This window comes from Histomonas meleagridis, assembly GCF_020186115.1.
Source record: "Histomonas meleagridis strain 2922-C6/04-10x chromosome Unknown contig_20, whole genome shotgun sequence".
In the NCBI taxonomy this organism is placed as follows: Eukaryota; Parabasalia; order Tritrichomonadida; family Dientamoebidae; genus Histomonas; species Histomonas meleagridis.
In genome coordinates this window covers 1407502-1424537 of record NW_027150805.1, presented here as the reverse complement: position 1 = coordinate 1424537, position 17036 = coordinate 1407502, and the positions used below count along the sequence as shown (strand labels likewise).

At 25.5% G+C, this 17036-nt stretch overlaps 1 protein-coding gene across 1 annotated transcript; it reads right to left on the bottom strand.

The window, feature by feature from the left end:
- Positions 1-11589: 11589 nt before the first annotated feature.
- On the bottom strand, positions 11590-16563 carry GO595_003001 (PIKK family atypical protein kinase; the record flags this gene model as incomplete). The annotated part of the gene is made up of 2 exons (XM_067915974.1): positions 11590-12017; positions 13359-16563. 2 exons carry the CDS (start codon positions 16561-16563, stop codon positions 11590-11592), a joined length of 3633 nt encoding a protein of 1210 aa, XP_067776802.1.
- Between the last annotated feature and the right edge of the window lie 473 nt (positions 16564-17036).

Genomic DNA, 17036 nt, shown 5'->3' with positions numbered 1-17036 from the left:
AATTTGCCTTTTCTATTTAATAATAAAAAATAATTTTATATTAATATATATTTTATATAATAACAAAATATTTTGGTAAAATATAATTACTATTTCTTCCTTTTGTCCAAATTTTTGGTCCTATTATAATCTTATTCTTAAAAATATTCAGGAATGCAGCCCACCATGAGAATGTACTATTAGCAATTATATTATGTTTACATTTTCTCATTAATTCAAAATCAAATATTGGCTGCAAGCTACTTGTTCCATTAATGAATGTAACATTTCCATTAATTTTTAAGTTATCTTTAGCAAATTTTATATCATCAGAAAACACAAAATAATGTGGGTTTTCTACATGCGTATTCATATATTCAATAGCTTTTTCATAAAAATCAATAGGAACAAAACCATGAAACCCATGATCAGTACGCCTTAAATGTATAGAAATAGAATTTGTATTTTCTATTAAATCAATATATTTTTTATATTTCTTTGGGAATTCAACATTTAATGTGAATTCCTTAATAAGATCATCCCTATATTTTTCAAAATTATAATACGATAAATTCTCAAAAAACCCAATAAAATATTGGGGTTTTGAAGTATTATATTCACTTAGAGGATGACCTAATACATTTTCCTGATAAACCTTATTTTTCATACTTTTTTCAATTTGCTTTTTCGTTGCTGTTTTAAGAGAAATGTTAAAGAAAGTTAAACTATTCCTTCGGATTGTTGTACTTTTTAAACTTTCGATGTCAGAAGTAAAGTTATGACAATACAATCTAGAACAATCCCCGTAACTAAAAACATCAATGTATACAGGTATCCCTGTTTCACAGAAAAGGGCATATGCAAAAGAATATTGGAAAAGTTGGTTTCCAAGACCAGCTTGAATTTTCACCACCTTAAACATATTAGGATTAATAATCTTAAGTTTAAAGTCTTCACAATGGATTTTGTATATAAAATCTATATGTCTATATTGTGATGAAATATAAAGATATATATGCGCAAGTAAAAATACTCCAAAAAATAAGTGCTCCCTTTGGAACAAATTGTTTTTGGTCACTGACTGCTGATATTTTTTAACAAACATTTCCCTATTTTTCATAATCAGTATTAAAGGAAAAAAAGGCGGGTTGGGATGGAATATTTTGAGAACATGAGAACGTTATAATGGTAAAATCGTTAACGTTTGGAATTGAATTAAAAGTGACGGTTGGGGGTGTAAGATGAGTATATTTCAAAAAGCATGAGCTTTTCCAACCTCCTTGGTGTTGATTGCACTGAAACATGCACCATTATAGGCTGCCGTTTGTGCGACAACATTTCGAAGTGAATGGGTTGAAAATAACCGCCTTCGTTGATTTCATTAAGGTTCTTTTTCAGTCTAACTCGGAGATATCTTGGACTAATTTTGTTACCATTTTTAGAAACAAAAAGATATACAGAATCTGATTTTCTTTATTTTAAGTAATGGCATAGCCAATAACATGGGGAGTGTTTTATACCTGTTCTATATATTATAATTTGTCTCCCCCCTCCAAACTGGCCAGTTTTGGATCTCCTAAAATGTATTGAGCTTTTCATCATCTCCTTATTATAAGGAGATAAGTCTTGATTATGAGATAATTTAGTTTTCTCGATAAAATTATTTTGGAAGAGTGAAATCCATTTTTGGTGTTACAGAAGGAAAGTTTCGTGGAGAATGAGGGAAGTTTTTAACTGGCACCCTTGAGATACATGCATAGCTTTGACTAATTACAATGTTTTACTTCATCCATTACAAAATGAATTTGAGCAACAAAGAATTATTTTTTTTTGTAAAAAACAGTTTGAAAAATATTTGAATTATTTATTTAACAATAATTGAAATTTTGTGTGATCAACCGATTAAGAATTTTTATAGAATTGCACTTGAATAACCGTTTACATCGACTTTTCATCGAAATTCTATTGGGAAACGATCAAAAACTCCTACTTGAAAGTAAAATTTATAATTTTATGGAAATAAAATAGACGATTTCTAAAAAACTTATCTCAGCAATTTTTTTAATTACAGATTCAACCAAATAAAAGTAACTAAAAAATAAAATTTAAAGAAGATGAATATTCTCATTTTTACTTCACTAAACCCTCCAGAAAATCAATTAATCGATTATTTCCGATTGAAATCCGGTGAGGCACCCCAAAAATCCAAACCAGGAATTCGTATGGATGTTTTTTCCTCAGGTTCAAATAATGATCAAAAGCCTTCTATTCCTGGATTCATCAATTACCTCAGGGAGAGACATATACAAACTAATTTAAATGGGGGACATGAAATTGTTGGATATATTTCAAAACTTTTAGCAAATTATTCAATAGAATCAAATCCTAATTTAGACAAAGATGAAAACGATCTATTATCTTTGCTTCCGCTTATATCGGCAATTATGTTTATTCCAACATCTCCTGATACGATTATTTCAAATTTAACTTTTTATAATAAAGGGCAAATTTTTTCAGCGGAAGTTATTCTCTTATCAATGTTTTCCAATTTGCAAGACATTCCATCGCAATATTATCAATTATTTTCATCATTTGTAAACACATTTATTAATGACAAGGCTGAAAATTTAGGATTTTATTCCATTACGCCTTACTGCTATTATCATTCGCTTATTGTAATTCTAGATACCCATCTTTTGACACCACCATTTCTTAATGATATCCCACAAATCTTTGATAAGATACTAACATTGCAAAATAATCAAATGACGTATAGTTTATTTTATTTAATTGCCGAAATATTCCGATCTATAAAACAAAGTTGTTTAATGCATAAAATCGATATCAACACATTACCCAAATTTGAAAATGTTTTTCAACATTTAGCAAAGCGAAGCACCGTTTCATTCATAGTCTTTTTAAACAATTATTTTCATAGTTGGTTTTATTTTGTTAAAGAGAAGAATCTTCTTTCTGAATGTTCTGTAATTATTACAGCTATGTTTGATTGTGTATCATATATTAAACATCATGATCTCCACAAAACGTTTCATTGGTATTTATGTTTTTGGTTTTTTGATAGTTTAAGTAATAATGAAGATCATAAACAAAAGATCCAAACATTAAACTTCATATGTAATGGAATAAGAACTGTTTTTAACATGCCTGAATATCCATATTTTTTAGATTCTATTGGCGTTTTGACTAAATCATTATTTAGTCAATGCATGACAAACAATTGTTATCCAATGAATTACTTTTTCTCATGTCTTGATACATGTTTATCGAATTTGAACATACAATTAATGAAAATTCATTCGATTGATAAGAATTTAATGAATGAAAAAAAGTCGATGAAAAAGTTTTTATATTTTATTGATCAATATAATAACAATGAAGATAATAATAATAATAATTTTATATTCGATAAATATATCTATACTTATATAAAAGAAATTAATTATATTTATATTAATGAAATTATTGAAGATTTCGAAAAACAAATTCGAAGAATCGAATTAATTCGTAAGTTTTTCTTTACAATATCTTCTTTTCAAATTAGATTATTAAAAGCTTTAAGAGAATTCATTGTCCATTCATTAAATAATAATAATCAATACTTAGCAATGGTTTCATTTCAATATTTACAACACACTTATTCAACTTTTTTTAATTTTATGATCATTTCATCATTAAAACAAACAGAATTTCTTTCAATTAAAAAGAAAAACTTATTAAAAAACACAAAATTACCAAAATATTTTTCATCCGGACTTAAAAAAATCGAATTTTGTTTAGAATTTCCTTCGATATATAGACAATATTATGAAATAATTGGTACATTACCTCCAAATTTATTACAATCTTTAGCTTATACAATATCAGATTTAATATTTAACTCAATAAAGAAGAAACAAATCACAGTAAAATTTATTGAAACATTTTCAAATTTACAAAGAGATAAAAGCGATAGTGCAACGCATTCAATATTTTTTAACATTATACTTGAAAGATTAATGCAAATCGTTGCATGTAATGTATCATTAATTTTAGCCAAATCTGCAAAAAAAAATTCATTAATCTATGATTGTGTAATGATATCTATAAGATTAGCAATGTGTTCACAATATTCGAATATTAATTATTCATTTGGGAATACATTAAAATTATATCAAAATGTTTTCATATTTACAATATTATCTAATTTAAAAGACATATATAACCAATCTATAGCTATTCGATTTTTAAATCATTATTTAAAAATGACCGATATTAATACATATTCATTAAATCCACAAAAAGATAAACAACGAATTTCTAGGATTAATCAATTTTATTATAATGAAATTGATGAATTTGCTAAGAATGATGCGTTAAATGTAATATTGACAATGCTTGAAGAAGAATTAAATTTAATATATAATCAAAGAACTAAAGCGAAATTTCTTGAATCTGCTTATTCAAGTGATGACATAAATTTAATTATATTAGCTAATAACATTTGTATAAATTTTTTAACATTAAAAGAAAATCAAATTAAATTACAACTGAATGAAAATTTACATCAAATTATTACAACATTTTTAAACACATTAAAAAACCCAAAGATTCAAAACGCACAAAAAATAATTCAATTTTTACCAAATTATTCGAATTATTTTTTAGAATATATATATAACCCATCAGAAGGAAGAGGGTTCCGAATGAAAGAATTAGGTTTTGATATGAACACAACATTAAATTCGATTTTGTCGTCATTAAATAATACAGAAGATGAAATATTATCATTATATTCATTAATGACAAATTGTTTTCAAGATATAATTGAAGATTTCGAAACACAAGATGATTTTGTTACTAATTCATTACGTCAATTAATATCATTATTATTACATCTTTATTCATATAAAAGACTTCGAAATAATCTAAAAAAATTCGGACAATATATAACTGAAGCTTTTGGTAATTACTTTATTCAAGGGATTTCAAATTTATATATTTTATGTTTACTTGATGCTATTGGTTGTCATTATTCATATTCTTCTTCTTTTGGTATGAAATTAGCAATTTCATTCTTCGAATATTGTAAAGATAAACCAATCTCTGATTTTTTTATTCATGAAACTATAAATTCATTATTTCTATTTCCGAAACATTCAAATAATTTGTTTGTATTATTAAATGGGTTTTCATTATTTTTAAGATATTATCCAAAATTTATTAACATTATTTTAATTCGAGATTTTTTAATACAAACAATAAAAGTTCATCCGTTTGATTCATTTCCTTATATGTTAAATTTGTTTTTAAAAGAATTTTTTTCGAAAAATAATAAAGAAACATATAAAGAATTTATTAATGTTGTATATGATATAATAAATCCTTTGTCAATTTCCGTTCGAATTATTTTAGAAAAAAGAGTTTCTAAGTTAGGAATTCCATTACAAATTAATTCATTAGAAGAAATTAATAAAGAAATAGAATCAACTTTGTTCATACAAAGATTAACTTTAGCATTTTTATGTAATATTAATAGTAATAACGTTGTAAATGAATTAAATAATAATATTGTCGAAAAGATTTTAGATTTTTGTTCTTTAGGTAAAAAGGATAAAATCCCTGAGACTGAAAAAATACCACGGATGTTATCATTGTTTTATTCTGTTTTAAGAAATCCTGAAATTTTTAATTATTTCCAAAATTATAATAATTTCATTTCAAGTAATTTTGAAAATTCAATAAAATCTTTAATGAATCCAATGTTATCTATACGTAAATTAGCCCAAAAAAATTTAAATATTTTGAAAAATAATTATCCAACAATATTAATCAGATTAAATTATTTCGATGAAAGATTAGATAAAAATTTAGGTTATTATATATCTATTTCTCGAAATTTCCCCGAAAAAATCCCTTCGAATGCTATAATTAATTTCATACTTGAAATTCCGAAATATCTTGAAAAGACAGAAGTTGAACAAATTCGATTTTTACCTAATTTAATAAAATTATTTGAATTCATTGGATCCAAAAATTATATTCAACAAGAACAAGTTAAAGATATAATATTATCACAATATAACATTGAGAAAACTTATTTGCAAATTTATATTGATACTGTTTTAAGAATAATACAAAAATCTTCATTACCTTTTATGCCAATAGTTAAGAAATATATATATCAATTCTTAACTGAATTTTCGGATCCTTCGATTTTATATTTAATTAATTCTTTAACAGATTCTAATTTATTTAATTGTTATTTCATTAAAGAAATGATATTATATGAACAAAAATTAAACATTAAAGATTTTCTAATATTAAATTCGTTTTTAAATTATTTCCAATCGATTGAAAACACAGAACAATTTTTAAATTTTCAACCAGAATTAATACGAATCTTTCCAAAAATTACAGAAAATAATAAAAAACTTTCAACAAATGAAAAATTAATTCAAATAATTTGGTTAATATTTAAAGAGTTATTTAGGTTTTCACAAAAGAAAGAACGATGTAATAATCATATTCATTCTAATTTAGTATCATTAGGAATATCCATTTTAAATACATTTAAATATTCTATAACAATTGATCAAGTTACGTCATTTTTATTTATATTTAAGAATAATATTTTTGTCAATTCGAATTTATATTCTTATTATATTAAAATTGTATTTTATAAATCATCAAATGAATTTATATTACAGTTATTACAATCATTCATTGAGAAATTGAAACCTATTATCCCACAAATGAGTAGAATTATAGTACCACATTGTATTAAAGTATTAAAACAAATTCCAAATGAAGAATTTGTTTGGGATAAATTATTGGAATTAATTGACGACAAACGATTTTCTTTAGTAATATTTAAAAGCGCTCGTTATTTATTAGATAAATCAAAGCCTAATGAAGAACAATTATCTAAATTATTAACCGGGTTTTTATCTTTTTCTAATTCAAGTGATCCACAAGTACAAGTTTATTTATTAAAACTTGGGAAAAAATTAAACGAATTAGATTTCATGCCTATTTTTATATATGAATCTATATTTAATCAAGTGTTAACATTTCCAAAATTTTTCGATATTCAATATTTTCCATATCTTTATTCATTTTTAATGTCCAATTCTAAATATTTGGATGAATTAAGTCCGAAAACTATTGAAAATATCATATTTTATTTCCATAATAAATTATTATCAACAAAATTAGTAATAGAAATCTTTGCATTAGTTAATAACTTTCAACAGATTCTTAAATATTTACCTTTTTCGATTATTATAACTTTATCAACTTATCTTGAACGAAAAATTAAAAGATTAAAAGTTAATGATGATCCATCTGAAATAAAACAAATATTATTATATACAATTAACTTTTGTAACTCAACAGAGTTAACAAATGAAGAATTAATGATATTTTATAATATAATTTTTTCTTATTTAAGATTCCAAATGAAAAATACTAAACAAGATTATAATAAGAATTTCATTAACACTTTATTTACATTTGTTTTAAAATATCCTTTTGATAAATCATTTCCTTTTGATATGATTAGTGAATTAGATAATTCAATTCAAAACTTAATGAGTTTTCATTTTATTTGTTGTGCAATTCATTTTGATATTATTCGAGTTTGTGATCAATTTTCCGCTGCAATATTTGAACATATATTAACATATTGTCAAAATAACATCGAAAACATATTAAAAAATTCATTTAAATTGTTGTTTAAAGATATTTCGACTGTTGATACATTATTTAATCAATTGAAACCTCAAATTATTGATTTATTTTATAATGTTTCGAATATATATAATTCGAATTTATTTGAATATTTATATGTATTAAGTAAAGCCTTGATTTTAAATAATACAACTGATTTCCAAACATTAATTAATGAGATTTGGATAAAATATGAAAGTGGCGAAATAAGTTTATTAAAAATATTAATAAATATAATAAAATGGATAAACGATGATTCGAAAATTCCATTTTTCGATCAAATTTTTGCGAATATTATCGGAAACGAATCAAAAATTACTATTTTTTCTGTAATATTTCCATCATTGTTATCAACAAAAAAAATTAATACATCAATAAAATTTCATTTTTTGGAAAACGTTTCATTAATAGTACCAAAAGATGATATATTTTTCCAAAATATCATCAAATCAATAAATAAATTTACGAGAAACATTGGTATAAATAATAATAAATATATAATTTTATCATATTTAAATATCATTAAAAAATCGAATTGTTTTAAAACTATTCTTTATTTAGAAGAACTTGAAAAATTATTACCGATTTCATTTGAAGAAAGATTATTATATTTATTACAAGATTTCCCTATTAACATTTGGGATAATGAAACATTTCCTTATATAATCTCATTGTTAACTATAAAAAACAATTATTGGATACCATTATTTTCTTTTAGTTCGAAATTATCTAAAATTTCATCTGAATTAGCAATTAATTCAATATCGAAATTCATTAACGAAGAAATATTTACATATTTTTATGAGTTATTAATAAAAATATTAAAAACTAAAGATAAGTCATCATATAATCAAATTGTTGTAACTATTTTAATCATTATGTATAATTATAATTATAAAATCCCTTATAAAGTTGGTGAGAAAGCTGTAATTTTATTTGAGCAATATAATTATATTACAAAGTTTTTAAATCAACAAGATTCCGAAATTAATTATTATTTATTATTACCTAATTATATTAATGATGTAATATATTTTAAGTTCTTTGATGAGTTAAATATTAATCAAAGAACTGCAATATCATTAACAATATTAAATCATTATGAACTCGCCGATAAAATATATCAAATCGAATTAAATAATAATAATGTTAGTAATTTTTTTATACGAATTAAAGATATTAATTCACATTTCATAATTCATAATGATAAATATAATTATGAAATTGATGATATCATTAAACCACTTAAAAATATTAATAAAATAAATGAACAAATTATTATAATGCTTAAAAAAGTCACAGAGTTATTTATAAATAAAAGTAATGAAATTGATTTAATGAATAATTTATTAAATGAAATAGAAATAGAAAACATTAAATTACTTCATAATAAAACATCAATTTATCAAAAAGAAAAAAGTGTTGTAATAGAAATAATAATAACGAAACTTCGAAAACATTTAAATAATCAACAACAAATATATAAACAAAATGAAAACTTATTATTAAATCCAACACTTATTAAGTTATTACATAAATATAAAAAAATGATATTAAATATTCCAAATAAACAAAATGAAATTAATGAAATTGATGATGAATCAATTTGTTTGTTATTACCAATTTCATTTTCGAAATATTTCCCAAAGAATTCAACAAATTCAACAATAAATGGGATGTTTGGAATAACAAAAGAACAAATAGAAGAAGTCTTCAAAACAATGCAAATCAAAATATCACAACAGAAAGTAATAACTAATGATTGGATCTTTTTTGCTCCTTTTTGTTTTAATTTGTTTTTAGATCAACGAACATTAGATTCGTTTAACACGTCATTTAATTCTTATTGTCAAATATTTCGGAACAAATCAAATGTTCCATTGTTTCAACGCATCGAATCATCAGCACGAATTGTTACATTAATTCGAATCATATCGACATTAAACAATGAATGTTTCAATCAAATAATTTCGCATAATAAAGAAATATTTAAACCAGAATATTCCGAGTTATGGCGTCATTGGCTTCAACAACTTATCCGCATTTCAGGGAATAAAGTCTTCTCGGACATAGCAATGGACTTATTCCTCGAAATGTCATTTAGAAGCACAATGTACGCTAAGAAATTCAACAACATCGAATTGCAAATGAAACTCGAGAATTCAATTGTAACAGATAGTTACAGACACAATCAAATCAAAATAATGAAATTCATAATGTCGTTATATAACGCTGTTTTCTCATTAAACATTCACGAGTATAGTTATCAAAAGAAGTTTCATGACTTTATTGATCAAGCTTTAAGGATTCCGAATGAACATTTAGCAAAAATAGATTTATTACAAATTAGAAAACAAAAAACGTTCATTAGTAAATTCGAAAAATCAATCTCTTTATTGACTAAAGATGACATTAAATTAATCGGCGATTTCCAAAATTTCATTCTTAACATTAAATCAATGAATCAAAACGAAAGAGAAAAATTAATTATGAATATGACTGGTTCCAAAAATTTGTTTAGTGAAACTAGAAAACATATTATCGAATTATTCGAAGACTTTAATTCGCATATGCCTTTTGTATTACCATTCCAAAATATTAATGAATCTGGAAATGGAAATTTGATTTTAACAAAAGTAAATCCAGAATTCGTATCGTTCAATAATTCTATAGGTTATGTGAAAGTGACAACAACAGAAAAACCGTGTCAAATAATTTTGGTACAACATACCCAAAATCAAGGTGGGTTCCATAATTCTGTATTAACTTTACCGACTATATTTTATATGTTTCAATTGTTATTACAAAAAACATATCAAACAAGATCATTAGGTATACAACTAATGTCATTAAATAGTTTTCAAATTGGTGTGGATACAATAGCAGTGCCTTTACAATCAGAGCCTATTAGTTTAGGACTATTATTTGAACATGACGTAATGATGACGAAAGATAAATGGATAAACAAATACATCAAAAACGGTCAATTAACCGCCAAAGGTATTGAAAAAGTGGAACAATTTCCGAATGATTCGATCGTCAGATTTACGTCTTTTTATTTGAAAATTTTTAAACATAAGCCCGAGATTAACTTATTAAAATTGCTGATATACTCATACTCATCATCATGCGTATTACGATATATATTTTCAGCTCCATATTCCGATTTGGATAATTTAATTACATGTATGGGATTTGGAGAAGTACCGATTTTATATATCGATTTTGACCATGGAGAGTTTGCTAAAGAGACAAAGCATTCGCCTTTTAGGTTAAGTAGGAATATTGAAGGAGTCATTAATTGGAATAATAATTCGATGAGTTTCGGAGTTGGAATGGCTGCCGTCTCAAACTCCTTAGCGTTATACTTGGAAAATGTTCGTTCATTTATCGAAGTGATAATTGGTGATGAGATGTCAATTGATTACAACATAGAAGAAATTGTGCGACAAAGGACAATTTTGGAGAACAGATTCATAAAGCTTTCGCCCCCTCTAAACAAGAACGCGTCAGTCGAAGAGTGCACAGATTGGATGAAAAATTTGGAAGAGATCATAGAAAGAGCAAAAAATCCAAATATTCAGCCATGTGAAACCATTCCGTGGTATTAAGCTAGAACATAAAATTGTATAAATTGTGTATTATTGATATTTATCTTTGGAAAATCAAAAATAAAATTTTTCTATTTTTTGTAAACCAAACCTGAAAAAAAATGCGAAATCAACTTTTTTAAAATGGAATCAACAAATACATTATGAAACTCAATATGATTAACTTTGAAGTATTTAATAACTTTCAAAAAATTGAAAATTAAAAATTAATATATTCATATAAAGTTAAAATTTAGAAACTTCTCAAACAAAAAGACATTTCCTAATGACGTCACCACCACGGACACCATTTCGCAGGCATCATCACAATGTTTTTAATATCTTTTGCCTTTTCAATTAATATTTCCAATTCCTGTTCGAAAGTTTTGCCCTTCAGACCTTCCATTCTTTCGTACAGTTCGTCCAAATGTTTTTGTTCCTTTTCGTCGCCAATATAATTTTTCTCATTAATTCCAATAGTTTTCAAGAAATTCTTTGGCATCATTGGCTTATCAAAAGGAGGATCTCCGTAAGTTAATTGTAACAAAGGCGCGAATGGTAAAAGTGATTTACGTATTGCGCGCATTACCATCACAAAACTTTTCGAAAATGGACCTTGCACACCATATCTACCAAGAGCGTTTTCAATCATAGGAGTTAATCTAAAAGGTACAGCTTGTTTTTCATATATACCTGAAAATTTCATAAATGTAACTGAACCTTTTGTCTTACTAATTAAAATTTGTTGAGGAGAACTATCCACAGTACCAATGATATAAGAAATAGCAGATAAAGCGCCCAACGAAAATGAAAATTCGGACATTCTATGAGCCCAAGAATCGGCATCCTTTGATGTAACCAAAAGTGCGCGATATAATTCGTTTGAATCGAATAACGTGCTCTGCCTCAACTTTTTCAATGCGTGGATTTTATCTGTCAAAGTTAAGTTCTGATAAGAATCCTTTGCTATTCCTCTAAGAGCTATTTGTTCTGCTTCTGGGATAATTTGTTTGCTTTGTTGGTAAACGGTAATCATTTCGTACATAGAAATTTGATTTTTTGGAATTTCATATAAATATAATGAATTTGTTAATTGGATTATCGACCCTTGTATTACCCTATGAATATCCACCAATATCGTACTTAGCAAATTTACGAATTGATGAATGACCAAAGGTTTAATATTCAAATTGATCAAATCCATTAATTGGAAGTTATAACGCTTCCCATCATTACCTATTATAGTTATATGTAAATTATCACTTGAATTACCAATACAATGGAAGAATTTTTGGATTCTAATTCCATCGTTATATAATGATTGTCTTCCCAAAATGTTCAAAGACCATTTTGATTTCCTTTCCAAATGTTCCGATATTGATGACAATCGAATTATATGCATTGATTCATATCTCTTATTAATTTCCGACACTAACGAAGCTAAAGCATAAAAGTCGGAGTCATTTAAGTTTCCATTATGTTCTTCTATTTTCTTCCAAATCTTTTTATATATTGGCTTACAAATATCTTTAAGTTGTTTATCCAAATTCGAACTTGGTTGTGAAGCGAATGATAACATTAATTGATATAATATTTGATATGCTTCTTTATTATTTCCATTTATGAATTGTTTTTTCGCTTCATTAATTTGTTCTGTGAATTTCTTATTGAAAGGATTTGATATCTTTATTAATTGATTATGTATTAATGAAACTTGTGAGAATATAATTGGCGAATCCATTTGTAAATGATCATATAAAATTTCGAGTGATTCTATGTTTGGATTTAACTTTTCCATTACTAATAAATGGAAACCTGAATATTGTGGATAATTCGAAATCAAGTTCAAACATATCTTAAATGCTATTTTTTGTACATTTGTAGAATTATTTAATAATAATTGGAATGAACTAACCATAATTAAAGGCAATATATTATTTGGTAATAAATTAATCGCATTTAAAAGTTCATTAAATACTTCATTATCATTTGAGAAACTAATAGTAATCCCTAATAATTTATGTGCAAATATATTACATTTAATTGGCTTCGTTTTAATACATTTAGCTAATGATTGTACTGCTAACTTTGCATATTTAGGATCATTAGTAGCAAGGGCTAATAATATATTAACATTTGCAATCTTCGTATGTGATTTATCTGCTAACATGAATTGATTAGCTACATCTTGTAAATCTTCAATCGAATTAAAGCGCTTAAGTTTAATATTACCGACAAGTTCATGTAATCGACTTGCTAATTCTTTCGATTGTGTTTTCTCTGCTAATTGTAACATTTCATCGATTTTTTCTTCTTTTCCGATTAATTCACATTGTACATATTTTGCATGATCTGAATCTTGTGGGAAGAATATATCACATAAACGTTGTGCTACTGATCTTTGACCTAACCATATATAATATGATATAATATTTAACATATGTACATCGAAATGTCTTAAGTTAGGTACAAGTGCTCTAATTTTGAATAATTCTTTTTGTTTGTTTGGTTCATTCTCGATATTTCTTAAGCGTGCTACCCAAGCTCTATCCATGAATTCTGTTTGTTCTGGTTTTCGTAAGCAAAACATAACTTCACTTAACTCTAATAATTGTTGAGCTTGGAATAATTCTTTTTCGATTAAGTTCTTATTATGTTTCTCTATAGAACTTACATGAGATGCTAAATAACGCCAACCAATATGTATTGCATGATGAGCCTTTTCTATATCTTTCATTTTAAGTAATACTATAGCTCTCATTATTTGATCATCTACACTAAAACCATTTGTCGAATTCATGAACTCTAATGCTGATTCTTTATTCCCATTCCACATCTCAGCAGTCATGAAATATCGAGCTATTTGTACTTGATCAATATATCCTAGTTCATAAAAATTGTTTTTCTTTTCTAAGATTCCATCCCAATCTTCTAATGCTGCCATACATACTACTTGATGATATATATAACGTGAAGGATCAACTGTTTTCATTATTTCGGATAATGCAACTTCCCAATTCTCTAAGTTCATCCAAAGTTTATAATTCATACTAATGTTATTAATAGTAGCTAAAGAAGATGCTTCTAATGTACGTCCCATAGCAATATTTAATCCGACAATTTTTTGGATAGGAAATATTGGATCTGAATTCTCTATAATTAATAATGCTTTAGCATAATATTTACGTTTCTCACAAAATGACATTAATGTTTCAATGTTAAGTCTTAAATCTATTTCACTTAATATTGAAAACTCTACTAAATCTATAAATTGATTTGCAACATAATTAGGTAATTCTTTACATTTAAATATTAAATTTAAGAAATCTGCATATTTCGCCTTAATTAAACTTGTACTATTTAACCAATTTAATATAAACGCAAATTTAAATGTGAATTTGGGCGTTAATCCATGAAATGTTTTTAATGGTAATAAAGCTCTAATTACAGGTGAAGGTACAATTTCAATTAATTTGTTTTCTAATTCATTATACCAACGATTTAATGTTACGTCATCTCTTTCACGTGGTAACTTTAAATAATCAAATAATATCGATGGATCTGAATCAGTTACATCTGGTGGTGCAGGTCTTGGTTCGAAATCATCATCTTCGAAATCATCATCTTCATTTTTACGTTCAGATATTGCATCTAATAATGAAATAGCAGCTTCTTTATATTTAACTCCACTATTATTTTTTAATTTAACAACACAACGTTTTATTGTTGGTAAATATTCTACACAATCACAATGTTTTACAATAAATTTAAGTGTCTTTAAACATAATCCTAATATATTATCTGGTGTTTCAGGTTCTCCTGCTATATCTGATATTCCTTGAATAATAATACTTAAATATGATGGTGTATAATCAGCTGTTACACGTAATAATTTAAATAATTCAATTGCACTATTTTGACTTTTAAATTTAATTAAATGAAAACATATCGGTACTACTAAATGTAACATTGAATCACATTGCCCATAAGCTGCTTCAATTAATGCACGAATTACACGTGAAGCTTCAATAGTATATTGTTGTCTCCATAAACTTTCAATAGCTTGAAATACAGTAGTAACATATGGTACTATTAAACGACTTGATAATTTAATAACAGTAGTTAAACAATGTAAAAATATTTTTAATGTTTTAACTGATACTGTAGAAAAAGAAGGTAAAAATACATTAAAGAAATGTGCTACATATTGTGCTATCGAATCTGGATCAGCTACAAATAAATCAGTGATAACTTTCGCAATAACTTCTTTCTTAGTATCAATCATAGGTTTTTTAAATTGATTAAATAAATAATCAAATAATAAGCGTAAGATATACCGCTTAAATTGGATAAGACTTGTAAAGAATGATCGAAATGTAAATACATCTTTACGCTTAGATAAAGCTGTCGGTAAATTACTAGAAAGTCCTATAGTTCCAAGGATTTTTAAACTTTTCGTAACAATCTTTAATGATGAATTTTCACGAATTAGTTTTAATAAACATTGTACTAATCGTGGATAATTCTTCATGATATATGCAACTTCTTCACCTCCTTGACATATATTCTTTAATGCTTTTAACGCATGAACTTTAGTCCATGGATGTACTGGTTGCATTAAAATATTAGATAAAACATGAATAATTGGTACTGATGGTGCTTGTTGTGGACATAACTCATTAACTCGTGCTAATGCTTTAATTATCGAACCATCAATTTCAATTAATTGTGCGGAGTTCATATAGATTAATGATCGATCATTATAACTTTGATTATTAAATCGTTCATTAAGCATCTTTATAAATCGATTATAAATAGCTTTAGCATATAAATGTATGAAATTCCTTGAAGCCCAAATTAAATGTGGGAAATTATCAGTAATCCTTGATGGTATAATCGGGTTATATTTATCTGGTAATTGTCGAAGTGTTGTAAGTAATAATTCACGTAAAATAGATGCACTTGTAGTTGGTACTAAATGTCCTAAAATTTCAATTGTTTGTTTTCGTATCATATAAGATTCATCTTGAATTAAACTTGAAAACTTTAATATGATTTCAGGTTGTGCTAAAAAGATATAAACTTCAGGTGTAAATGAAAATAATGTCTTCTTTCGTACTGATCGAACAGGATCATCTACTGCTAAATCGACAAGTCTTTTGATTGACTCTAATGGCATTTTATCAATGTAATCTTGAAAGATATGGATTGCACTATATGCAACTCGTTCTCGAATTTGCCAATCAGAAGAATCAATGAAATTCATAATCAATGAATGAAACATAACTGCATCAGGATATGATATCATATGAATTTGATCTAAAGCATTAAATGATATAACAACTGCTTCCCAACGTTGAAATGGTTCACTTAATAATTCATGTATCATTCGTATTAAAATTTGTTTATAGCGTCGTAAGGTTGAGTTCCAATCAGGTTTAGTTTCATTTAATGCTTGTATTAAAATATGTATTGGTGTCGGAGCTATTGATTCTCTCATTATTTCATCAATTAATTTAAATAATTGATTAAGTTTTGGAATGTCTTGAATAATTTTAATGATTGCTATAATAATACTAAATATTAATGGTAAGCCATTGTTCTTAGGTATAGTCTTCATCATTATTGAGATTTGATCAATGATTTGATCAAATTCATTTGTTATATATTCTGGATATGAACTAATTGATAATACATATAAACTTTCGACATTTTGAATTCGTTTTGCTGACCATTGTA